The sequence below is a fragment of the Pteropus vampyrus genome, unplaced genomic scaffold (genome assembly GCF_000151845.1).
Source record: "Pteropus vampyrus isolate Shadow unplaced genomic scaffold, Pvam_2.0 Scaffold146, whole genome shotgun sequence".
Classification (NCBI taxonomy): Eukaryota; Metazoa; Chordata; class Mammalia; order Chiroptera; family Pteropodidae; genus Pteropus; species Pteropus vampyrus.
The window spans coordinates 1,098,733-1,125,732 of record NW_011888927.1 but is presented as its reverse complement, the minus strand read 5'-3'; the positions used below and the strand labels follow the sequence as shown (position 1 = coordinate 1,125,732).

The following is a 27,000-nucleotide window of genomic DNA, read 5'->3' as shown; positions in this document are numbered from 1 at the left end:
TCCTATACTTAAATCCTAATATGCTCTTATCATAACAATGAGTGAAGAATATTCTAAGTTCTTGGAATTAAGGTACTGTAGAGATAAAGTAATTCAACTCCTTAATTCTATAGAGGACTTCATCTTTTTGTAAACCATTTGTTTCCTGATAAACACTTATATCTGTCCTATTTTTTAAAAATTTAAGGCCAACAGAGACTGTAAAAATCTAATAATCCTCTTTGAAAAAGTGAGTTTCACCTTGATTCTGCTTTTCCATTTCCTCCATCCTCTGGCAGGAATGGCAAACTCAAAGAGTTTCATACATTTCTAATATAAATCTACCTTTCAAGAACAGGAGTTCACTTTGCAGACATGATACAGATTTGTTCCTACAGGTTCATCTGTAAGAACCTCAGGAATTAAAAAGGTAACTAAAGTTTCTAGAGTTTAGCCCTTTAATCCCATAAATGGGGGGAGGGGCGGGGTGGAGGAGGACGGCAGCAGCTGACATTTATTGACTTTTTGTGCTTTGCACTTGTTAAGTTCTTTATATCACTACCTCCTTTGATTCTTCAGACAACCCTACAAGTAAGGTAGGTAGTAATCATTGTCTTCATTTACTAGTTAATAAAACGGAGCTCTGACAAATTTAATAATTGGCAAGGTCCCACAAGCAAACTTTCTCAGGTATTATTACCTTCCAATTTAGGGCAGGTCTCCCTCCCTCTCATCTGCATGCACTGACCCCTTTGTCTTTCCTGGTCCTCTATCTAGGTGGTTGGGTAGGGAACAGGCTCCGCTGCCGGGGCCCCCACTCACGTTCAGCAGCCAGAATCCAGTGCCCTCCTTGGCCTCGTCCTTCGGCAGATCCGTGGTCTTGCCATGCTCCTGGGCGTTACGGCTCGAAGGAAACTCCGCCCCTCTGTTGGGCGTGGTTCCCATGTGGGAACGGGAACTCCCCTGAAGTACAGGGTCTATGAACAGGGATCGGATCCGCCCGCCGCGGTTATCTGCGGCTTTGAAAACCTTGGCCATCTCCTTGGGCGGTTCTATTCTTTCGTCCTCTGGGGGGGTGGGTCTGTGCTTAACCGACAGCCTGCTATTGCGCAGGCGCATCCCTCTGGCTGTTTTCCCCGCGCTTTTCCCTGCGCACGCGCACAGCACTGCGCGACCTGCACATTTAGGCCCGGGTGCTACGTAGGGCTGGCTTTGGGGTGGCGCGAGCTTAGTGAGCCTGGAGAGTCAGCTGCAAGCTCTTGCTTTGCCATTTCGGGCTCCCTTAGAAAGAAGTTGGAGCGTGCTGGTGGACCACAGGGCTCCTCAACAAAGTGATTGAAAACCTTAGTTGGTTTCCTTATCTGCCCCTTGACACATCGTAAGCCCTGTTCTCTGTGTATCAGTTCTTTCTGGGAGATTTACAATATCAGTCATTTTCTTACACTATCCCTTGAGCGTCAGATGTTATATTTCCAACAGTCTACTCGGACATCTTTTCTGTCCCATAGACTTATAACACGTTAATATTCATCTTCCCTCCCAGACCTCTAGTATGTTCCAAACTCATTTAACATAGCAGTGTCATATCCACAAAAGCTTAAAACTTCACATTTTTGAATTCTAACTCTAAGTATTTGAACGCTTTCTACTCTTTTTATGCACCCAGTTTAGGATATCTCACGCTGATCAGTAATGGTTTACTTATGGTTCTCCCCATCTGCTGTCATCCACCCTTTCTATTGCTTTACCTTTAAAGTTGAAAAATACGGATTACTTTGAAAATAAAATGAGAAAACTTCAGACCTTCTTTATTGGCCATATATTTGAAGTCTTTAAGATGGAAACCAAGGGCCTCCCAAATACACTCTGCTGCCTTAGGATCATTATTTACTGCTATTCTATTTGGAATTTATTTTTCTTTTATTCAAGGGCAAACTCAAAGTTCAGCTTTCAGTTAAGTTTTATAAACCCATACACTTATCCCAGAGGCAGAATTAACCGGTCTTCAAGCTACTACTTGGTATATCTCATTAGTGGGCTCACACTATTTCAATTAGTTGCCAATTTCAAAAGAGTTCTTTGGGGGCAGGAACCTCACTTGCAATCTTCAGGGCTATGGCTTTATAGTCCAAGGCCTTTAATACAAGTTTGCTGTTGTTTTGGGTCTGTGATGTGTTTAACCACTTTGCCAATGAGATTTGCTGCCTACCAGCACAGTCTATGACTTCTTTACAGTTCATGAGATATAATATAAAAAATATCTAACCTAGATCTAACCGAATGTCTAGACCTAGCCTCTAGTCTACAGGAAATTCAGGAGACAGAAGAACAAACTGAATGATGGAAAAATGTGAAATAAATATAAAATGTAGGTGGGACATTCCAAAACAAAACTGGACTCTTCAAAAAAAAAAGTGTCATGGGGGAAATACAGAATGGTACAGCCATTCTCGAAAACAGTTTGGCAGTTTCTTTAAAAAAACTAAACATATGACTATCATAAAACTCAGCAATAGTACTCTTGGGCATTTATCCCAGAGAAATAAAAATTTACATTCACACAAAAACTTATACACAAATGTTCATAGCAGCTTTATTCACAGACAAAAAGTTGCATCAGCTCAGATGTCCTTCCATTAAGTACATAGTTAAACTGCCAGACATATACGTACCTTGGAATACAACTTGGCAATAAAAAAGGGTGAACTATGTGAACTATTGACATACATAACTTGGTTGAATCTCTAGAGAATTATGCTGAGTAGAAAAAAATTAATCCCCAAAGATAATATACTATGATTTATAGTACTTTTCTGGATATAAGTCTTATATTTATCTGTCTTCTGAATAGATTATGAGCCTCTAGAAGGCAAGAACCAAGTTTTATTTATTCTTTTTCATATTTTTGCCCTTGCACAGATCAAAGCATCTATCTCAATCCAAACTTTATGTTTCATAATAGATTACAAATGGTAATGTGAAGGCCAGAGGTCCCAAATGCTGGCTAATCAACTTGGTACATCACAATAACCTGGAGTACCTTTTTCTAAAAGATAGTTTTCAGGCACCACCTCACACCTATTGAATCTGAATCTCTGGGGATGGGGTGTAGAAGTCTATACATGCTTTTTTCTGCTTTGAGGAGAGTGGGGAGATGCAGGTATTACTGGACACTTTATTTTGCATCCCCCCAAAACCAAAACCAAAAACTCCACTGGGGATTGTCCGTCGACAACTCAGAAACTCTACTAAGTATATTGCTCTACCCACACTTGATACAAGGAGAAAGGTGAGAAAAATGATTGTGAGACAATGAACTTCCTCCAAGTTTCCCCTACATCATGGCCAAAGGTGTTTTGACAGACACCATTGGGTTTTTCCTGGAGAAAGATTTATACAGGTCAACCAGCTGTTGTTCAAGGATTGGGAGATTTGAAAGCCAGGTCATACTTCCCAGAGCTGAAGAACCTAAAGGCAACTATGTCCACACCAGTTACAAGTTACCAAGTAGCCAGCTTTTCCAATTGCATTCCATAGCAGCTCCAGAGCATTTTTATTCTCTAAAATGCTGGGAGCAGAACTCCCTTCAACCTTGTATTAACTTTCTATTGCTACAACAAAGTACCACAAACTTAGCATTTAAACAATATGCATTTGTTATCTTACAGTTCTGTATGTCAGAAGTCTGACATGAGTCTTGCCATGCTAAAATCAAGGTGTCAGTAGGGCTGAATTCCTTTCTGGAGGTTCCAGGGGAGGATCTGTTTCCGTCCTCATTTGGGATGTTGCTAGAATTCAGTTCCTTAAAAGATGTGGGACAGAGCCCATATCCGTTTCCCTGCTGCCTGTCAGTCAAGGGCTGTCCTCAGCTTCTAGAGTTCACCCACATTCCTTGGCTTGTGTCTCTCTCTTCCTCCTTCAAAGCCAGCAACATCACAGCTCTCTGACCCTTCTTCCATCATCCTATGATGACAGAAGGTTCTCTGCTTCTAAGGACTCATGTGATTACACTGGGCCCACTCTGATAATATAGGATCATCTACCCCATTTCAAGTTTCACGACCTTAATAACATCTGCAAAATCCCTTTTGCCATGGAAGGTTCCAAGAATTGGAATACAGATAGCTTTGGAAGACATTATTCAGCCTACCACAATGTCAATCTCCAACACTGGTTTTCCTATATTTCTCTTTGATAACATTGTTCAGGTATGGTAAGCATCAGCTCTGAGCCCCATGGCTTCCCTGAAGTTTGCAGACAGGGAGGATCATTAAGTCCTGCACAATCAGTTTACTGCTAATTGATCACAATGAAAGCTGGAACTGGCAGGATCCCAGCAGATTTATAATTCTGTGACAGCAGGGAGAATTCCCTTCAGCACTTCCAGCCTTACAGACAGCACGACATTCCTACTATGGTGCTTACACCAAATTTAGACCTATTCTCAGAGCCATCCATCTCTATCTTCAATTTGTCAGTCCTCTTCTGCTCCACAGTATTCAGCTGCTTGCTGATCAGGGCAGGTCCAACAGTTTCATTGATGTGCTTGAGAGCCTCTGAGAAGCCTTTTCCCATAGAGAGTCTTATCATTGTCTTGAGCTCTACTGTCTCATACCAGTTGAGCACCACTGGATACAGCTCTTAAGACACCTTTCCAGTGCAGGACCACTTCAAGAGTGGGATTTCCTTGAGAGCCAAAGATCTCTCTGACAAAGAGCTTGAGAATAGGCAAGGTGAACTTCTATTCATATTTCTTGTCCTGCAAAAAAAGAGGCAGAGGAACCCATTCGGCAGAGGCCAACTAACTGTTAATTTAACAAGCTCACTAGCCTCTCCTTTATTTCCCTGAGCCCTTAGCCTGCTCAGCTTCTCTTTTGCTACATATGTTTTTTAAAGCTCCCTAAATGATTCTGATGCGCAACAATATATAGGAACCACTGGTATAGGTTTTAAAGGAAAATAAACTTTTTCAGTTATAAAATTTTTCAAACAAAAAAGATACATTTCCTTTTTATTAGCCATGAAGTAAATCATCTTTCAAGCTAAATTACATTACATTCTACTTATTACATGATACACAACCAAATGATACACAAGACAAATTATATATTTCAATTAATTCAGTAAGGAGACATCAAAAATAAATAATGAAGGTCTTTTTTTCCTTTCCTTATTCCTTAAATTTATGTTTAAACCTGACATATATTTTGTAATCCTAAAGTTATGGCTTCTTCTGTATTACTGCTTTTTAAGATAATGATTATAAATGCAACTAATTTGAGAGAACAGGAAATAAACACTTTCACCTACTGGTTTCTAGCTCATTATCTCCTTTGTCATTAAGATAATAATGCTATTGAGATTAATGTTTATAAATTTGCAGATACAATTTTAACCTTTTCCATAATTGAGAATTTTTTCAGTATTTTATAATAAAAAATATCATTCCAAATACACTTGTACATATCTTATAAAAATACATTTAAAAACAAGAATGGATCTATGGCCATGCCACCCCAAATGTGCCCGATCTCGTCTGATCTCAGAAGCTAAGCAGGGTCGGGCCTGGTTAGTACTTGGATGGAAGACCAGGTGCTATAGGGGTAAATGAAATAAAATAAAATTAAATTAAAATTAAAATAAAAACAAGAATGGGAAAAATTCTAAATACTGGGTTATTATTCCTCTGTAAGTGAGTTGGCATTATGAAGAGGCTTTGAGTCCTTTATCTTTATCAGGGTATTCTTCTACATCAGAGGAGAACAGCAACTCTGGAAGAGAAAATGAACGGATCATACGCAAAACGGTTTCCTAGTACCTCAAAAAGATTTTTTTTTTAGTTTCAATATAAACAGTCCTATAATAATATAAAGTCCTCAAGAACAAGTAAGAATTCTTGATAGTGAAATGCGATTTAAAAGGTAAGCTAATGACTAATGTATAAGTTTTGCATTTTAGAAATTTCAAGTTTTAAATGTATTATTAACCCCTGAAAAATAAAACATATGTAATGGAGATAATATAAAAGCTCTTACTAGGAAATTTAAGTCACTTGGAGAATCCAGAATCATTAAATAGCTAAAAGGTATAATTCTATAGTGATCATAATAACCTAAAATGTAGGGGACATGTGTAGAGGAAAGCACTGGAACTAACATGAGGTATGTGCCAGGATCTTAAATGTGCCGTCCCCTTCAATCACCATAACAACCCTATAAGTGGGGTATTATCATCCCCATTTTATATTAATTTTTTTATCCTCATGAAAATAAAATGTTATATAATTCACATGGCCCTAAAAGAGATCGGGATTCTGTAAATATTTAGAAAGTAACATAAAATATTTAGAAAGTAAATATTTAGAAAGTGATTTAAACTGAATACTGCACAAGCCAGCTAGATGTAGCTTCAATCCCAACCACAGTTTAGAATGTTATTAGTTGACATTACTTAGCATATACAAATAATTTATTAAAATACCAAGAAATATTAAAAAAGAAAACCTTAGGAATCTAATAAAGTTGTCTAAGTATTAGATGAAAAATTCTTTGAATGACTAAAAACTATACTTAGTGAAAGAAAACAGAATACATCAACCCTAAGATTTTAAAACATACTTTACATATATCAAAATAAATAAAGTGACAGGATATTTAGTGAAGCAGCCTGAGAATGATGATGTAAAAAGGTATGTTCATAAATAAAAACACACGATTACATTTTTTTTTTGTCTTGGTTTTTACAAATGGAAATGTTGGGAAGATTCTCAATTCTAAGACTTCTGAGACAGGTTGTAATTAGTTGATCTAATTGCAGTTAAATGCTCAGGATGTTTAACAAATCAAGAACATAATAATGATCAAGGTCCAGAAAATATCTTAGAGATTCATTGGTGAAACTGTGGGACATCTGCCAAACAAATACAACTTACACTACCAATACCAAGCAGTTCCTAAAGCAGTGAGAAAGGATGAGCAGTTTGCTAATATGATTCCTCTTCTTCGGGGGTTCTAAAAGAAGTCTGAGGACTAGAGATTAGTAAATCTCCCTTCATACTGGGCACACTAAAGATAGGATTACTAAACATTTCATTAGACAATGAAAGGTTAAGAATTTGTGTCAGGTAGAGGGGGAGGTAAAAATAATTCATTTTAATATGTGTCTGACAGAGGCTACATAAATGAAGCATGATTTGTTTCAAATTAAGAGATACTTTGATTGGAAGGCGAGTAGGAGACATGAAGAGCAAGGGCTTTCTATAAGATACCTGAAGGGTTCCAAGAGAAGATATACAACCTAAATATGCACAAGGGCCACAGAAGTCCCTCGTTAAGTACTTCGAGGGCCTCCAGCTCTCCTAGACACTCGCCCCGCTTCTCTTGACATTGTTTCACCACTTTATTGTAACTTCCTATTATTTTATTATAAATGTCTTTGTTATTACAATACGTTACATTCACTAAAAGAAAATTTCTAAAGTCACTGTAGAGAATTTCGTAATATTCTTATACTATTTGTTCTTTAATACCTTCACTAAGATCCATGCCTGGCCTATAAGACAAAAAAATCCAAGATAATCCAACCAGAAGGGCTACCACGAGATTCACCACAATCCATGGCTGGAGAACCTGTTCCTCAATTCCTGCTGCCCTAAAGATACAGAGAAATTCATTAGAAATGTCTTCATCTTGGTTCATATATCCAAATATATGTATTTTATGAACTTTAAAAATAAATATTAGTCTTTCCTCACATACAGGAATAACAAGTAAAGTATGAAATACACTACACACACACACAGAGATCATGAGAACAAAGGTTATTGAGTTCTAAACAGATCTGCTTTGTACACTGATATAAATCGAAATTTGGTGTTGCCAAAATATTTTTCTAAGTTTCTCTTCCAAATTCTATGGTGCTACTCTTCATGAAGTACCTCTCTTTTCTCTCTTTACCACATGCTTCTAGCCACTCTCTCAAAAAAGACTGGCGCTCTGAGTTTTGTGAACTGGCCACCGATCCGTGGAGGCTGGCACTCCTTAGCCTGCTCTCCTTCCAGCATTGCTTGGTTTTCTGGCTCTATCCTAGCTACTCACTCCCTTCACTATTCTGGGGTATTAGGCTCCCAAGTCGGGGTGAGGGTACAGAGCTCCTCTAGTCCACCATGTAATGACATATTTTAAAACCATAATTTAAGAGATTTAAAACATTTGTAAAAAGACATTTCATTAAAAATGCAGGTATTTATAAACATAGATATCCATTAATCGATAGAATAGATGTTTTCTTGCCACAATTTTAGAAACAAAATCAGGACCTTCATTGTTACTTACAGATGAAGACATGTAAAAGATTGGAAGGATAGGAATAGTGCCATCACTCCCACTGTCCATGTTATTAACATCGACAATTGCTAATGCCGTTGTGAATCTTACCAGAGGCTGCCATTAACAGAAGGAGGTGTGTAAAGGTAGATTCTGTCACTTGTCATTTGCTGACTCAGAGATAGTATAAGAGCAGTAAAGTACACTGAGAAAAAGATAAATGAAATTACTAATAATGTATTTTTAACAGCCCAGTTTATTCTGAATTTATATATTAAAGTCAAAAAAATCTGTACTTTGGAGAGTGATGATATAAAAGAAATTCATTTGATCAATTTCAATAGGCTGGATAGCCTTTATTTTCATTTTTCAAGAATATTTTGAAATGTTTACTATTTCATCATTAAAACTGACAAGAATCTTGAAAATCTTTTAAGAAATTAATTGACTTGAGGTCTTAACACTTTCATAACTGATATAAAATAGTATGTTATGGAAATGCTATACCACCTCTATCTGTTTAATGTCAAGTAGAAAATACAAAAGCTAAATATTAAGTAATCTAGACCAAATTAAACTTTTAAAAACTATTTAGATCAACCACTACTGAAAAATAATCCTATCGAAATTATCCCTCCATGTTTTTTATTACAAATTCCACTAAACATCCATTAGTAATGTTTATAAGTAGCAATAATATAAACTTTTTAAAAAATAACTTTCCTCATTCAAAATTACAGTGTAACTCAAGTATAACAGTTATCAAATTAAACTACTCACAGAAAGATGCTAAAGCTGTTGGATCCAAGGCAAGAAAATTTCGGATTGCTACTGATGTTTTAGCAAAGTCAATCCTGAAAAATACAAAAGCCTTGTGTCACAGTGCGGCTGTAAACTTCTTACAAAACTGTACTCCCTTGACTATAGTTTTTCCTTCTCTCTTCTAATGCTACCATATTTATTGTCTATTACTAAGCTTTCAGCAGCTACAGTTTATACTTAACACACATGAAAGACTCTTATTTATAAAGACCACATAAAACATTTAACTAGAAGACTATTTTAGTGAACATTCCTTTGGAGTTAAGACATTCTGAAAAAACTAACTTGATCCGTAAAATTTCATTAGATTCTACCTCTTTCAACTATCATATCGTTAGGCTGTAAGTTGTTTTTCTTTAGGGGTTGAACAGTATTCCCAAAGAGATATGCTGAACTTCTAAACCCTGGTACCTGTGAATATGACCTTATTTAGAAATAGAGTCTTTGCAGATGTGATCAGTTAAGATGATGGCATTAGAATGGGTTGTAATCCAATATGGCTGGTGCCCTTATAAGAAGAGAAGGGACACAGAGACGTACGAGGAAGACTGTCAAGTGACAACAGAGGCAGAGATCGGAGTGATGATTCTGCAAGCCAAGGATTGCCTGCAATAGCTGGAAGCTAGGAGAGAAGCTAGCAGAGACTCTCTCAGAGACCTCCAAAATGGAATCGGCTGTGCCAACACCTTGATTTCAGACTTCTAGTCTCCAGAACTGTGACAATTAATGCCTGTTCTTTTAAGCCACCGAGTTTGTAGTATTTTGTTACAGCAACTCTAGGAAACTAATACAATATTCAGACTCTCACCTATACTTGATTTAGACTTTTTGAGTTGATTGTATCTGGAAGAAATTTTGGACTTAGAGTAGATGCTGGAATGGGTTAAGACTTTGGGGCATTTTTTTTTCCTCCCATGGTGTTCCCATTCTCCCAAAATAAAAACAGAAACATGCTGGCTTTTAAAAAAGTCAAAATAATGTTAATGTCCTACAATTCTATTTTGAATACTGTCATAGTCGACGACACATTTTGCTCAACATTTCCTCCTGAAGAAAAGTTAGAGGGATCTGCAGTCACAGCAGTCTTACCTGTCAAAAGCTGAAATTGTACTTAGAGCCAAGAGCAAGTAGAGAAGACTCTGGAAAGGATATGCTAAAGTCTTGTATTGTTGCAAAAGGTTCGAGAGGTTAGAAAGCTGATCTCCTGCTAGAACATATATCACAACAATATTCCACACAGCACAGCCTGCCAAGAAGCCATGAGAAAAGAGACCAACCATCCTGAATAAAAAAGAGTTTGATTATTATACATGAATTACTACAGTAAAAATATTTTTAAAGTCTCTTCATATATAAGGATAAAATTCAACATTTCATGGAAAGTAAAAACAAGCCTTTTTACTACACTGAAGTCAGATGATTTAATTCCAATTGAATGTTTAGAAAAAATACCCACTCACCATTTAAAGTCATTAATTCTGTCAAGTGTTGAACAATCAACACTTTTTTTTTAAATATGTAACATTTGTTTTAAGAAAAATCCAACAAAGGCAGCCACCTGAAAGCCCGGTGCACTGAAAGGGCAACATCTCTGGTGGTCCAGGAAAGCTTCATGTCCATCGACACATCTACATTTTCTGTGGTCTTTATCAACTCTGAACGATCGGTGGGCTGAAATCGCCCTAAGAACACATTACACAATTATTAACAATGAACAAGAAAGAACCCTGACAGTCTTTTTTTTATTAATCCACACTTAAAAACCCTCAGATGGAGACTGAAATTTTGCTGTTTTTCTATCTAAAAATTATATCCGATTCAGACCCTGTTTCAAAAGGCTCTTTTTCTTTTGGTTGTTTAAACATACTACTTTTTTCTATCGTTAGGAAAAATAAACGATGTCCATGCACTTTCTTCTCAACCTGAAATAGATGTTAGTTTTAGAAATCAATTATATTTAAGGAAATGCAAAAATGAACTTCCAACTAAAAGTCTAGAAATCTTTAACGTGACAAAGTCTAAAATATTCTCATTAAGAGACTTTAAAAGTATTAAAGTTTAAATGTCAACAGTATAAAGGCAAGTATTTGAAAATACTTTAAATTTCTTAGGAAAAGATGCCAGTGTGTGTAGCATGGCACTCTGTGATGAGAGAAAAGAAATGGGTTGTTTCATAAACTTCTCTTAAGAAGTTTCCTGTGAGAATTATCAGTTCAAGTGTCAGCATAACAACACTGTGTCCGCAGAGCTTTATTCTTTTACTGTTGAGGAGGAAGCTCCTTCTTATATGTCTGAAAATCCACAAATGAACCTCAGGCAGCAGTCAAAGTTCCATTTCAATTATGCTTGCCAAACCTGGCTGTCAGGTATTTCAGAAGATGAAAGACAGAGGTGCAACACCTAATTTTCCCTGACAACTTCTGGACGGACAACTGGTATTCTTTATGGTCAATTACTCTAGCAAGGAAGTTTCTATGCTAAGGGAAACAAGAATAAAAATGAGGACTGAGTGATATTGCTTGAAAATAGACAAGTAAATTAAGTGGCTACATGGTATACTAGTAAAAGCACTTGACTAGATAGAAGTCATGAAAACTTTATTCGAGTCCCAGTTCTGCACTAACCAACTATGAGTCCCTGGGTAAGTCAGTTAGCCTCTCTGGATCACAGGTTCCTCACTGGCCAAGATCCCTTAGAAGGGATATTAAAGAACCAGAATTCTAAAATGAATTACATAACATCTAAATTGTTAATTTAAGGACTAATCTTTACGTTTCAGACAAGTTCTTTAGGCAGCATATTCATAGCATATCCACGGGAGAAGCGTATGTCATGATCATCCTTTAGGTAAGATTTTTCTCAAATACTACAAACGTAGTCTTATGACCAGCGCGTGCTATACAACATCACAACTATTTCCAAAGGAGTATACAATTATAATGTTGTATTTCTTATTTAATATGGTAACACCATTATATATGTTCTCTCATTTCTTTTTAATTATAGAATTTATATCATTACCTGCCCCACCAATACCATCATTACCAATTGTAGAAAACTAGTAAAAATACAACAAAAAATAAAGAAATGGATGGAAGGGTAGGGGGACTTTTTTTTTTTTTTTAATTAAAATTACTGGGGTGACATTGGTTAATAAAATCAAATAGGTTTCAAGTGTACAATTCAATAATACATCCGTATATCGCACTGTATGTTCACCAAAGTTAAATTTCCTTCCATCACCAAATATTTGGTCCCCTTTACCCCTATCTACCTTCCCTCTCCCCCTTTCCCTCTGGTAACCACTAATCCATGGTCTGTGTCCATGAGTCTTTGTGTTTGTCATGTTTGTTTGTTGCTTTCAGTTTTATATCCCACATGAGTGAACTCAAATGGTTCTCAACGTTTTCCGTCTTATTTTGTTTAGCATTATAATCTCAAGATCCATCTATGTTGTCGCAAATAGCAGTATTTTATCTTTTCTTATGGCTGAGTAATATTCTATTGCATATATGTACCATATCTACTTTATTCATCTATCAAAGGAAACTTCAGTTGTTTCCATGTTTTGGCCACCATGAATAATGCTGCTATGAACAAAGGGGTGCATAAATCTTTATGGATAAATGTTTTCAAAATTTGGGGGTAGATACCCAGAAGAGGGATTGCTGGATCACATGGTAATTCTATTTAGTTTTTTGAGGAAGCTCCATACTGTTTTCCACAGTGGCTGTACCAATTTTCATTCCCACCAGCAGTGTATGAGGGTATATTTTGGGGGATAGATTTTTTTTAAATTGCCCATAATACTATAACTCAGAAACAACCAGCATTAATATTTTTGCATATTTCCTTCTAGTTTTTTGTTCTATGCATTCTATAGCTAAGCTCAAACTACATGTGTATGTATGTTTATTTTTCATTAGACTCTTTCCATGCAATGTAGAATTCTCCCTAAACATTATTTTTAATGGTGCAGATTTTATTACATAAATATAGCATAACTGACTGAACTCATTCCCCTCCTCTTTTATATTCCAGTGTGATGACTAGCTTTGTGTGTAAATTTTTGTCCACATTTTTGCTTATTCCCTTAATTTAGATTTCCAGAAGTATAATTTCTAGATCAAAGGATATCCTTGCATACTTCTTAAAGAGCTCATGTTCCAAAACAAGAAGCTACTTACTGCTTTTTTCCACAAACACTTTGTCTACAGGCTGGCTAATGCCAGTGGGTGCAGTGAATACTGACTTCTGTTTTGGACTACTTTGCTGATCAGTAATGATGTCTTCATCTTCCACTCCTAACTCATTGTCATACTGCAATTCTGCTGGCTGGGTTTTCCTGTAATCAGAAAGAATGTAAGAAAAATGCATGATTGTTGAATTTTTACAGACCCACATAAGGAAGTACCTGTGAGTAAAAGAAAAGAGCTCTAGACTTTGGAGAAATTTGGATTTTACTCAAACAGATTAGTTATTAACTGTTATGCGCAGCAAGTCACCAATATTTCTGTGGGCCTCAGTTTTCTCATCTGGACAATGAAGTGACTAAATTAGATTTGTAAGGTTCTTTCCAGAATTCAAATTATATGATTCTGAACAGACACTGAATATCGTTTATAGGGTCATTTCTAAATACTATTAATAGTGTTATACAACTTCCAATCAACTTCGTTAAAGTATGCCATTCTATTTTATCTGACACTTAATTTCCTATGCTAAAGTATTTTTATTTATTGCTGAAATAATAATTTGAATAAATTATAACAGCTGATTTTATTACTATTACCATAATTTTTAATATCTTTAAAATGTAATTTTTTTGCTACTTATATATAATCTTTTATTTGTGTTCCTCTTTTACAGAGATAGTTCCTAAGAATTTCTAGTTAAGTACAGTATTTTATTTTCTCAGTAGTTTACTCTTCAAATTCATCATTAGGTTGGTTTAACTGGCAATTTTTGTAATCTACTTATCCTAGAGATAAACACTATAAGTATTTAATAAGATTTCATCAGAAGCTATCATTTGAGAGCTCTGAATTAAGCATCAAAGTACCCCTGAAGAACATTTAGAAAAACAAACAAATTCTTACTTTGTCTTCCTTCGAGGTTTCTGAACAACTGGCTCCTCAGCTGGCTCCACATCGATACCATTTTCATTTCGTAATAAAGATGGACTAGATGTCTTCTGGGTGAAGGCAGTATCCAATTCTGAAAAAAAAAAGTAGACTGAGTTGTCAAAAAAGAAAAGTGATGTATAAGACTTATAATACCAGAGAACCTTGAAAATTTTAATCAGGCAAAATCTTTTCATCTTACAAATTTTTAATTAAAAAAAATGTACACCTCTAAAAAAAACTCAACAAAAGCAGCTGAAATTGCAATGCCAAACAATATGGAACAAAAGTAAGCAATCTAACAGAGAAACAGAAGAAAAAATGTAAAGACAGAAACACAAAATGAAGTTATGCTGCCACAAGCCAACGAATGCCAAGGACTGCCAACAATAACCAGAAGCTAGGAGAGCCAAGGATGAATTCTTTCCCATTGCCTTCAGAAGGAGCATGGCCCTGGGGACACCTTGATTTGGAACTTCTCTCCTCCAGGACTGTCAGAGACTAAATTGCTGTTGTTTTGAGTCACTCAGCTTATGGTAATCTGTTATGCCAGCCCTAGGAAACTAATACAACATATTTTACAAAAGGGGATTCTCTGATATATACTGTTTTATAATCTTTGTTTCTGACTTAATGATATATTACTGATGGTTTTCCATGTCATTATTACACTTTAACAGTCCTTTCGATGCGTACTTGGTTTCTATTAAATGAAGAAAAGGATTTATTTCGCCAGTAACACACTGCTAAATATTTGGTATTACCAGTTTCTACTCATAAATAATGTTGAAGTCAACATCATTTAATTATTGTAGCTGTTGTAGTTATTTCCTTGCTACAAGTTCGAACAGGCTATACCAATTTACATTCCTATGAGCAGTGTATGAGTACCCATTTCCCTTCAGCACATTTGGATTTTATAATTTTTAAAAAGCATTGCCAATTTTATAGAAAAAATAAATGATATAGTATTGTTTATCTTGTTTAGCATAAATAGTACCCGAGTCTTAGCAAAACCCAATAAATTTGGCTATTGCTTTATTATATTATTAATGCAGAATCTATCCTTTCCCCACTAATCTTAAATGTCCTTTTCATTATATACTAAATTCTTATACATGCCAAGATCTAAAGTTTCTATTTTAGTCCTGAATTTGTACTCCTTCTTTCATAATCTACACACATATGATCAAAAAAGACCCTCTAAAGTGTTCTTGACTTAACCCAATTGAGTTATTCCAGTAATAAAAATTTTAAACGATAAAGAAAAAAATGGAATATGAGTAGGGAAAAATGGGAACAGACAGGTTTTTAATCATACCCTAGAAATCACAACTGTTATCACAACCTAATCCTGGTTTCTTTACATACCAAGAGGGAGCCTCGTCTTCTTCTGTCTCCTTTGAACAGGAGCTTCTGGCTCCTCTATGGGTTCTTTAGTTGGTGGCTCACTGCCTTCAGATGGCCTATGAACAGCAGTCTGAACAAGGCCTTCCAAAGAAGCACTTGCTACAGAAAAACAGAGTGGAAAAATGGGATAACTTGAGCAGAGATCACTGAGTCTTAAATAGAGAGACCTAGAATGTTTCCTATATAGTAACCCTTTGTTTTATAGAACTGATTATACCCCAAATCAAGGTTTCCTTCCTCCTCACCTGTAACTTTGGGTTTTAAGTTGAGGAAAGAAAGAAATGAGGGATGAGAATCAGAAAGAAAAAGGGAGAGGGGCTAGGAAGAACAAAAGAAGGGAAGGAGAAGAATTTGCTTCAGAATTTTCAAAAAAGTTAAAACATAATGGAAACTATCACCATAGAGAACTCTCTTACTTGCCTTATGCCTTAAGAATTATCAGACTCTATAGTTTAGTACTTCATTAGTAAAATTAACACATGGTAGTCATTATGGATAACTGAACGGATAATTTATAAATCTCTTCATTTGGTCATTCATTTCGATCTCTCCCCTCATCAAGTCTTTGAACAAATTTCAACACATTTTGTCAGATTTGAATTTTACTTGACTACATTCCCTTGCCTGTCTTCTTCACTAAAGAAGAAATATAAATATATTAATAAACAAATGAAAAGATGCTTTACCTCATTAGCATCCAGGTAATCAGAAACTAAAATAAGCTACTATTTGCCCACAAGTTTTACAAAAAATTTAAAAGATTGATATTGTCCAATGTTATCAAAGATTTAGTGAATGACACTCAAACTCTTGTTGGTGGTGACAAAATAACTAACGCTTCCTTGAAGGCAAATTAGAAGATTCTATCATATTAATAATGCACAGGTCCTTTGTCTAACAATTTCGCTGCTAGAAGAAGAAACATCTCTTCTTCCCCATCACCCACTACTTCAGATAATTTGAAATAACCAAAATAAACACTTTTAATAAAAGCCTAGCAACATATTTCCCTTTTTTGTCTAGAGCACTGAATTTTTGTTTTCTCTTTTTTACAAGGAAGTGCTGGTAGCTGGGACAGAGCTGTGTCTCTGCTCCCCCAACTCTGTCTTTATTGTATCCTCCACCTGTGACCGTCCTAAGTCCATATGTACATGTCTGTATTTCACTGAGTGTATTTTTAGGGCCTACCATTTCAGTATCTTTGTGAATCTACGTTTCTGTGCATCTATTTGTTGTTTTGTTTGTGTCTATATTTCTTTTTCTCTATGCATCCATCTCCATTTCTTTTTCTCCATCTATTCCTCCATTTGTTAGGCAATGATAAGCCAATATAAGTTTCCAACCAGGTGTATGGTCATCTATCAGCTGTAAAAAGTTCAGCCAGAGGTGGCGGGCAGGACCAGTTAGAGTGAAAGAAAGCTAGAAGCACAGGGCAATGTTGGAGGCTACCCCAATAGCTCAGGTGAAAAGAGGTAAGTAGCTAAACTGCCTACAGCTGTGATACTGGAAATGCAAGGAGGAAAGAGACCTAAAAGACATCATAGAAGCAGCAAGCTTGTGAAAAGCAGCAAGTAGAATGAAAGGACCAGTTACAGGTGACACTGATGTTTCCAACCTGAGTGACTGGGAGAGTGGGAGGTTCCATTAACAAAATTTGCAGTGAGAAGTAAAAAACTGACTTATCGTTGAAGGTGATGAATTCTGGATGAGCGAGTCTGAGTTACGGAACGCCCAGGATTGTAAATGAATAACTAAAACAAAAAGGAGTTCACAGAATTTGCTCATTATTGAAGCTTTACTACCTGGATGATATGGCCCTTCAGACTCATGCTCTAATGCAGACATTCTCTGACTGAAGTGAGGGATCCTAGAACCCCATGTCTCTAAATCCAGTATTCTGTGCCAGGGTCTGGAACCAATCACAATTTAGATAACTTACATTGTCTAGGGATAAAACACCCCCAAAGAGTCCAAGAATGTAGTGGAAGTAAGAATATTGGTGGCATAACCCTCTATTTCATGACTCCTTCTAAACACTCTTCAGGCTGCCTACTGCCTTGCTCCTCACTACCACCAGGAATCTCACTGCTTCAAAGTAACCCTGATTCTTTCCTCAACACAGCAGTGACTTGGGACTGCTGGGGCTTCGCCTCTTCCTGATCTGTGCTGTTTATCACGAGGTCCTGGAAAAACTTGTGATCCCACACAACAAAGAACAACTTACCTAGCGTGGTTTTTGTTCTGGACTTCTTTTTTTTAGGACGACTAAGTGGAATATCATCTGTAAAACAGAAAGAACAACAGAAAAGGCTGCCTAAAATTTAATGCAGAGAACAGTCAAAAGGGAACTTGCAACAGGGAAGAAGACCTCTCTCTCTCTTTTCTGGGTCCAGTCAAAATCTACACATTAGGGAAAGAAGGCAAGAAACAGACAAAGACAAAGAGAGCCCATAGTGTGGTATCAGTTGCTCACTGCTCGTCAGTAATGTTAGAAAGTGTGACATGGAAAGTGAGCTCACTAAATATTCATCTGATCCCCTACGTTTCCCAGATCCCTTGTACTTAGGTGTGGCCTATGATTAGTTCTGGTCAACAGGTTTTCAGCAGAAGTGATCTGTGTTATTTGGAAGCCAAAACATTGAAAGAGCCAGTGAAAAACGCTCCAGCTTTTTCTTCCCTTGCTGTGGCAACTGAGAAGGCCGCATATTAGGATGGCAGAACCACAGTATGGAAGTAGCCTGAATCACTACATCGTTAATGAAGAGGTAGTGAAAGCCAACTGCCCTGGATTGTTTCCAAAATGGACTTAGCATCAATTAGAAATAACTCTGTAAAATATTAAATCACTGAGATCTTGGGGTTAATGTAGCATTACCCAGTCTATCCTGACTAAATGAGACAAAGGAAGATGCAGACCCTAACGCAGAACTATAAACTAGCCAAGAGTTATAATCTGGGTGACTCCATTCAGGGATGAGTGCTTTCATATTTGTAAAGTCATATATAACTATATAATTAGTGTTAAAAATCAATCACCATTTTAAAATGGCAGTTGTAGGAGAGTATTATGATAAACAGATATTGGAGTATTATAAATTATATCATTCAGATTTAATTTTATGAGAAAGATTAAGGAATCAAACTAGCTTTTGAACATCAAATACTACATTTAGAAAGTTTTACATTGACAATGAACTAACTCACCTTGAATAGAACTTTACATGACACCGACCAAATTTAATCAGGACAAAGACAAAAGAAGAAACTATTAATTAGAAAGCTATTATATATTGTCAAATTGAAAACTGACTTAAATCATTACAGATTTAAAATACAATTCGCTTTCATACAAAGTCAGCTAGTTTACAAACTAGCTTATTTTTATAAATAATACCAATATTTTCTGAACCTGCATATACATATTCCCTACTGTCTATTAATAAAGTAGATTAAATAGATTAAGAATTCTTATTTTGTCACCGATTAAAATCAGCTTAAACTCCGAGGAAACTACTCTAGCAAACAAAAGAGAATCGAAATTCTGATAAACAAGACACTAAAATATTCTAAACGGATCCATTATCCTAACCCATATTGACATTTAGGCTCTGGAACAGAATATTTAATTATAAATCTTATCTTAATGATTCAAGGATATTTCATCTTTAAACTGTTAAGAAGCCTTTTCCTAAAATTTTCAAGAAATATTTTCTGAATTATTACAGTTTTGCAATGGTAGTCAATTTTTCACTTTACTCATTTTATATTTTTAAACTCAATAATAAAATTACTGTAAAGTACTTTTACCTTGGCACAGGTGGAAGGGCTCGTGGAGGACGCTATGGGAAAAAGAAGAAAATTACTTGTAAGTAAAAACCTAGAGGATCTTTACTTTAAATATTTCAAATCTTTTGATTACCCTGTTTATCAGTGAAGCTAGGAGGTACTGATGAGAATCAAATGGACCAATATTCAAATTTGTTCTGCCTATTCCAAATTTCAAATAAAATTCCTTCCTTCCTATGTTCCTTTATATCTACAGACCAGCCCTGTTCTAAGCACTAACGATATATTAATGAACAAAACAGAGATCTTGCTTCCATGGAACTTTACATTCTAATGATTAAGCATTAGCAGATAATGTGTGTGCGGGCATATGTAGTAGTAAATGAGTGAGGGTGAGACCTGCTACTTTAGTTAAGGAAAGTCTCAGATGTCTGAGCTGAGAACTGAATAAGAAAGGAGCCTACATTTTTGGTAAAGAGCCTTTAGGGGAGATTGGGTTTCGAGTGTTCAGGTAAAAGGCGGCCAGTAAGGCTGCAGCAGTTACCAAGGTGAGGTAGGCAGAGACCAGATTAATTAGGGCCATGAAGACCGAGAGAAGGAATCTAGATTTTGTTTTAATTCATTAGGAAGCCAATGGAGGTTTTGAGCTGCATAGTAACATGCTTATTAAAAAGATCACTGAATAGAGGATGAAGAATGCATTTTAGCATAGAAAGAATGGGGTGGAGGGGAGACCTTATAAATGCTGCTTTACACAAATAAGAAAAGTTGTGTTTGTAGTTCAGAGAGATTATAGTTAAGAAGCATTCTCAAATATTTCAAAATAAAATACTAACAGAAATGCCTAGAAATCAATTTAATGTTCCAAGTACCTCATGCTGCTGCAGAGGGCATTGATTCAATAGGGTTAAATTTTAGACACTTTTGTAGTTCGCTCTGCAACTGTCTCATTTAGCAATCTATTCGTTCAAACAGTGTATTAATACAAATGCTGCAAGAAGAGGGTAAGGCTTAATACCGTCCAGTACTCAAAATTACAACTGGAAAAGTAGGACAGTCACATGAAAGCGCTTTTGTTCTAGAGATGCTATGAATCGCATTCTAGCCAAGGCTTACTTCACACGGTTCCACATTTCAAAAGTCCCGCAAAAATGAGGTGACACTCATCCAAAACCCCAACCTTTAATCCCCTCAAAAGCAGGGCGGTTCGACTAAACACAAAATCCTAATAACTCAAATGTAACTCGGGCTCACTTACCACCTGCTTCTTTCCCATTCTTCAGGAAGCCCCCGGCGGCCGCCCACCGCCAGGCGGCGCTCACACCCCACGCTAGCTCACGCCCGCTGGGGCCGGCCGCGCGCAGGCGCAGTGCGTCATCGGGCTGCGTCGCATGGCTGCTCCAGCCAGCGGCCGCTCATTGGCGCGGTGGGAACAAGTGGGGAGTGTCGGAACCTGGCCTGGCCTGGCCTTGCCTGGCTTTTCCGTCTTACCCCCGCGGGAAATGGGGCGTCGGAGTCGGGGCTGACGTGCCCGGGAGGGGGGACTCCAGCGGGTGTGGGGAAGCGGTTTCCCCCACGGTTTCCAAAGTAGTTACAATGGTTTGTTCGAGACGTGAGAGAAGATCGTGCTGAAAAGTCTCCGCTGGCAAAGATTGGTCTCTCTCTCCCCCCGGTTGCTGCATGCCCTCCGGGCGGAGTCAGCAGGGAGGGCCTCGCGGGCAGCCCGGTACCCGCAGGGGCTTGGGCGGCTGAGAAGTGAGGCGTCGTCATGACAACAGGCGCACCGAGGCTCCCGGAAACTTCACGCCTGGCCCCTCGCCTGGCTCCAGGAGTTCGGTCCCGGCCTTGGGACGAACTTCCAGCACCCGCCCCAGTCCGATCCTGTGTCCCCCGAAGGGGTCGGTGCGCGCATCCACTAACCGCGATCTCCCCTTCTGATCCCTAGCGCGTCGGCCCTGCCCCAGGGGTAGCTGCTGCGTTGGAGCTGCACCCTCCTCCCGCGCCACTTCCCTTGGCCCACGCACCCCTCACCGCTCACCGGGTGGTCCTCCAGTCGAAGCCCCGGGTCGGCCCTCATGGCTCGCTCCCTGTAGTGCTCCCTGTAGTGCTCCCGCAGCGCAACCGCCGCCGCCCGAGCCTAGTTCCCCGCGACGCCGTGGCCTCCGAGACCAGAGGGAGGCGGGGGCTTCTCAGATCCTGACTAGACCGCCGCCTCTGGGGCCCCGGCTCCTCCCGCCTCTGCTCTGCCCAGTCAGGCTTTCCAAGGCGTCAGAGTTAGGGACGCACGCAGTTAGCTCCAACTCCAGGGCCAACGTTTCAGTTCGAATGGAGGTGAGGTGGAGTGTGTGTGTGTGTTTTGATAGAGGCAATTCTCAAATTTTCTCCAGTTGCTTACCCTGTGGAGAGCGGACTGTAAGCTTACAAGGTCCTTGCAGTCTGCAGGACAACTAAGGGTTGTCCACCTAGCAAATTCCTTCTGAGAACAAGGAGGTTCAAATGTAGCTGCAGGCAGACAAACAAGCTGAAGGTCGAAATAGAAACAGTGTTGCCATGCCTAAGGAAAACTTTCTGCCAGCAATTGTATGTTCTTGTATATAAGCACCTTGCAAAAATAAAACTGCGCAGGGGCTCTACCATCAGTGGACAGTGGACCTCCTGAACCCAGCTTTCTGTCTTCTGTCTTTTCTCAACCTCTCACGCTTCCCACTCGGGCACATTCTCCAGTGCTGCGCCGCGCTGCGCTGGACGGGTATGACCCTCCATTCCATAACTGTAAATCAAGTTTGGAAAACCTTTTTCTCAAAGAAGCACAGCAAAATCAACTCTGGGCTCACATAAGTATCATTAAACGGGCTCACATAAGTATCATTAAACATGACAATTTTCATTTCATTTGGTTGGGTTTTACAGAAAGAATATTCACTTTAAAAAATTGCAAATATTTTGAAACACGCAGTTATAGTTAAGAGAGAGTAGAGGGATGGTGTGTATATGCAGAAGATAGATACAGGGGCAGGAAGAGTGACTGGAAGTCTCAGACCTATCGAAGAAGGAAAAACAAGACTTCTTGGAGTAACATCCTCATCTTGTGGTTTTCTCGGATATTGGTCTCTATGGTTAAAGTCTATTGCGCTTTCCTGATTTAGGCATAAATGTAGATATTGACTTTAGGAAAATTAATAATTGTTATAGCTCTGATCAGAAGAATAATTTTTCCTTGTAGCCTGATGTGTAAAATGTTGAGTACAATACAGTTTCTGTCGTTTTTGATGTTAGATGTGCAATGTGTATCTTAACCCATTTTTCATGCTGAGTTAGTCAAGTAGACACTTTGTAAAAGTCATTTTTATAAAACAAGTTTCATAAGGTAATATACAGTCTCTGAAATTAAATACTACTTATTTTATTTAGGGAAGCTCTTTTTATCTAAATTGTACAAAGACCACATGAAATCTATGAAGGGTTCTCATACTCAGTGACTTAACACTGTTCATATTCCTATCAATTGCTGCATATGAGGTAAAGGAAAACTTTTTTTTCCCAAAAGCCGAATAGATAAACATAACCATACAATGGATTTTTTTTCAAAATTAATAAACTAAAGTACTTTTAAAGTTGCACACATTATAATAGGGCAAATATTGCTATATTAGATTGCAGCTGTTAGCCCAGAGCTTTCTAACGGGTGAACATTGTTAAAACTCCAGCATTAAGCAGAACGCCTCCCTAAGACTCAGGATCATAGGAAACCCATGTCGCTGGTACCCACTGAGGCTCCGTCTGAGCCTTCTGAACTGCAGACAACAACTGGGCACATGCTTCTTGCAGCTTGTCATTCACAATCACATGATCAAAAAACTGGCCAAACTGAGTCTCCATTTTTTGGGCTAAATCTTCCATCTCCTGTAGATCTTCATCCTTCAGGAGAAATAGAAAAATATGGACAGCATAAACTTAATAAGATGAATAGAACAGAAATAATGTGCAGTTTGTTATGCTTTTACATTCAGCTATTTAGAGAAACAATTAGGTCAAATTACTGTTCTCTATTTTAAACCATAGATTTATGTTTCTATCTTCAGTCATACTGTCTTCCTGGTCAAGTTTTCACAAAATTATGTAACAGTTCATAGTTCACTTAGACTTAAATTATCTTATTCTATTATCTAAACACTGAAGCTCTCATACCATATACAAAAACAACCAAAGAAATTTTAAATGTAATTAAAATTTAAACATAAATTTCAAATGAACATTAACTGATAAGACTGACATTATTCTGCAGATACAAAATGGCTATTTTCAACATGGAATGGTATGACATCATTCTATTGAATTGAGAATATCTAAATTACCCTTTGCTTCACAATGACTTAATTCACTATAACATTGTATATTTCTGCTACTGTGAAATGCTCATTTAATGAAGGTCGTTTGGCCTTCACTTGGTACTAATGTACGAACTTCATTTCTGTTATTTTCTTATTTGTCCACAACAATTAAAATAGTACAATTTTGTGCCAAAGCAATCATAAACACAGATATAAATGCAGGCACTGAAATTTTGTGGCAGTACTCCTTTACAAGGCATCCATTCACATGATCCAGAAATAATTTTATTAATTTGTGTATATTGCCATAAAAATGAAAGAACACATTTTAAATTCCCATAGGACTCAGATAACATATCCATGAACTCCACTGTTTGAAATGCAAACTTGAGAATCAGACTTTCATACAGTAGTCACTGAAAAAACTATAAAGATAAAAATAATAGAAGATAAAGGATAATATAAAAATACCTTATGCTCACTTAAGCAATACATATACTAAAATCGGAACAATACAGAGATTAGCATGGCCCCTATACAAAGATGGCATGTAAATTCGTGACACATTCCATACTTTTAATTTTAGTTTTGCAAGATGAAAAAGTTCTGGAGAACTGTTTCACAGTGTGACTGAACTATATACTTAAAAATGGTTGAGGTAGTAAATTTTGTGTTTTATGTATTTTTTACCACATACACACACACACGCACACAAATAAGTAGATGTATTAACTTGATCTAGGAAATAGTTATCTGTGTGAATACATATGTAAAAATTCGTTGAGCTGTACACTTAAGATTTTTAAACCTTGCTGAATGTATGTTATGAGTTAAAATAAAGTGGATTTAATGAAAAAATTTATATATAAAACTGAAAAAAATTCATCTATTCTCATCTGGCTTGGCTCCTCTATTAGTACCATCATCATTAATAAAAAGTTTGTATGTTTAGAAATATATAGAAAGACACCTCAGATTACAGATGAGTTATATTCACTAGAGCATTTTTAAAGTAAATTTTTAAATGTTTCTGTAAAATAATCCATTTTAAATACAAATATCATGCTTGTGCACACCCAATTTCTGTGTGGCTCTGTGAACTGTAGTTTAGGGGTCTTTCTTTTTTTAAGCTAGACTCTAAAAAGAAGAAAAAATTAAGAATAGCATTATAGCTGTTATTAAACTTTATTTTGATATTTATAAATGATGTCCAGTAAAGATAAATCATAAGGGCATTATTCATTAGAAACATAAATTATGTTTTTTAACATAAGGATGCTGTGGAAACAATACAGCGATGTTTGACTAGAAAAAAAACTTCCTCTGTGTCTTACCTTGAATTTCATGTCCACAAAGTAGTCTGTAATGATCTTGGCATTTTTCCTCGATTCCTTCATACAACTCATGTTAGATGGCTTTATAAATATGACATAGGGCTTCAGTTCATGGGTTCGAGCCACTTGAATACCCTACACAGAAAAAATAAGTACACATTTAAAAACAGAAGACCTAATTTCCTAGAGTCAATGTGAATGTTCTCAAAATTTCAAAAACTAGAAATTGGCGATTATTTTTAGCCAGAGAATATTTCCATGTGCCCCCAAGTTCTCAAATCTAAAAAACATTTTAAAAATTAAAAGATGGGGTTCTAGAATCAAATTAAGTTCAAATCATGACTCTGTTTTACTGGCATGACTCCTTTGTTGAAATCTTAGAATAGGATTCTATACATGATCTCTTAAGACAAAGGCAAAGACAGACTGTCAAGGCAGATCAGCTGTTTCACCCTCACTTCCCTTCCCTCTTGCCACGGATACTACTGACATCTTCACACTGACCACCAGTAAGAACAAATCTATTGTCCCCTTATTCTCTTTAGAACATAAAGTATAGTTTTAAATGACTACAGAAAACGCAAAGAAAATACAAGAATCATAAAAATTGGGCCTACACATTGTGTGTTCTTTATCTTAACTTGCTCACTCCTGCTCCATTCCACATATGGTCCTGGGGAGGTGGCTATAGATATGACAACATAGGAACCTCTCTTCCTTGTGTAAAGCCAATATCTTATCCCCTCTATAGGAAGTTACCTTGATGCCTTTGTGACCAAGGTCAACACAGGATTCTAAGTTTTCTTTACGGCCACCTGCTCAGTTCTGGTTTTGTGTCTGAGAAACTAAATTTCTACCCTAACTAAAAACAAGATATTAGTATTGATCCCTCATGTAAGATCCTGGCCCTTAGATATGAGTAGTGTCTTATCCTTAACAGGCTAACAGAATAAAGTGTCTCAGCTACAACCTATAGCATGTGCACAAAACGGATGGCATGCATTCATTACTTTGGGGAGATGGGAACATTCCACCACAGACCCACCTGAGGCTCTAAGTCCATGACACAGATCTTCCCTTCATCAAGGACTGCTTGAACAGCATCCACACTGGTGCCATACAGGTGGCCTTTGTACTCACCATACTCGAGCATCCTGTAAGAGTGAAATGAAGAAAACAAGAACTCTTTCTACAAATAAAATATTATTTATAAAATATTATTAGTAGTAACATGAAGGTAAACTCTAACAGCATAGAATAAAATATGTGGACTTTACTAGCACAAAAAGGAGTAGTAGATATTTGACAGGAGAAAAAAATATTAGGAGAGCTAGGACTTATGACTTCTCCAAATTCTCTAAAATTTGCAACTCAATTCTGCCCCCTCTTATAATCCAATAATTGGTGTACTGTACATCGACTTACAATTTCTTGCTTAATTCTTCAGAAACAAAAAGAAATTACCTCAGAAGCTTTGGACAAAGCATAAAAATAGAGAATCTATTTTGAATGTAAAACAACCATAGGCAAGAATCAGATTCTGAACGTCTAGCTTACCTGTGGCTATACATGAGGCTTTCAAATGTTTCCTTTGACACATAATGATATTCACGTCCATCCATTTCATAACTCTTTTTGGAACGAGTCGTATCTATTAAAAAAGAGAATTTTTAAAAAGGTCTTTGAACCTTCAAAATTCACTACCAATACGCATTTGGATAAAAAAAAAGTCTAATCAAAATAAATAAGTGAATATATAAATAGATAAATAAAATTCTAGAACCAAAAAAGGAGCTTGAATTGATAAGAAAGTGGAAGTTATCATATCAAAATCAGTTAATCTATAAACCTTTATTAAGTGATCATGGCTTGGACAAGAATGTATTAGGTA

At 37.1% G+C, this 27,000-nt stretch overlaps 3 protein-coding genes, 1 non-coding gene and 1 pseudogene across 8 annotated transcripts in view; 1 reads left to right on the top strand and 4 right to left on the bottom strand.

The window, feature by feature from the left end:
• Positions 1–1,098, bottom strand: part of C2CD6 (C2 calcium dependent domain containing 6) — a 105,842-nt gene extending 104,744 nt beyond the window's left edge. The window contains exon 1 of the mRNA XM_011369251.2: positions 802–1,098. Coding sequence (XP_011367553.1) covers positions 802–1,098 — 297 coding nt within the window. The remainder of the gene's footprint in view (positions 1–801) is intronic.
• A 1,449-nt stretch (positions 1,099–2,547) lies between these two features.
• Positions 2,548–5,384, bottom strand: LOC111745085 (annotated as a pseudogene).
• On the bottom strand, positions 2,548–21,697 carry TMEM237 (transmembrane protein 237). Of its 5 annotated transcripts, none has more exons than XM_023536021.1 (13): positions 21,469–21,695; positions 19,466–19,497; positions 17,883–17,939; positions 15,620–15,757; positions 14,225–14,342; positions 13,313–13,470; positions 10,684–10,807; positions 10,215–10,406; positions 9,084–9,157; positions 8,415–8,508; positions 7,508–7,629; positions 5,651–5,750; positions 2,548–4,738 (listed from the first exon to the last, which is right to left on the bottom strand). In XM_023536021.1, the coding sequence occupies exons 1-12, from the start codon at positions 21,519–21,521 to the stop codon at positions 5,683–5,685; spliced, it is 1,230 nt and encodes a 409-aa protein (XP_023391789.1). In that variant the 5' UTR covers positions 21,522–21,695; the 3' UTR covers positions 2,548–4,738; positions 5,651–5,682. The 5 variants fall into 5 exon arrangements, with proteins under 5 accessions (XP_023391789.1, XP_011367453.1, XP_011367455.1 ...); XM_011369151.2 differs by lacking the exon at positions 2,548–4,738 and adding an exon at positions 18,863–18,873 and having other exon boundaries at positions 5,641–5,750; positions 21,483–21,692; XM_011369153.2 differs by lacking the exons at positions 2,548–4,738; positions 21,469–21,695 and adding exons at positions 18,863–18,873; positions 20,703–20,769 and having other exon boundaries at positions 5,641–5,750.
• A 1,134-nt stretch (positions 21,698–22,831) lies between these two features.
• Positions 22,832–27,000, bottom strand: part of MPP4 (membrane palmitoylated protein 4) — a 41,768-nt gene continuing 37,599 nt past the window's right edge. The window contains exons 19-22 of the mRNA XM_011369150.2: positions 26,667–26,760; positions 26,155–26,263; positions 25,110–25,244; positions 22,832–23,362 (exon numbers count right to left, since the gene is read on the bottom strand). Of these exons, the coding sequence (XP_011367452.1) occupies positions 23,171–23,362; positions 25,110–25,244; positions 26,155–26,263; positions 26,667–26,760 (530 nt within the window). The 3' untranslated portion in view covers positions 22,832–23,170. The remainder of the gene's footprint in view (positions 23,363–25,109; positions 25,245–26,154; positions 26,264–26,666; positions 26,761–27,000) is intronic.
• Positions 24,248–24,353, top strand: LOC111745110. The gene has a single exon (XR_002782507.1). It is a non-coding gene; the product is annotated as a U6 spliceosomal RNA (small nuclear RNA).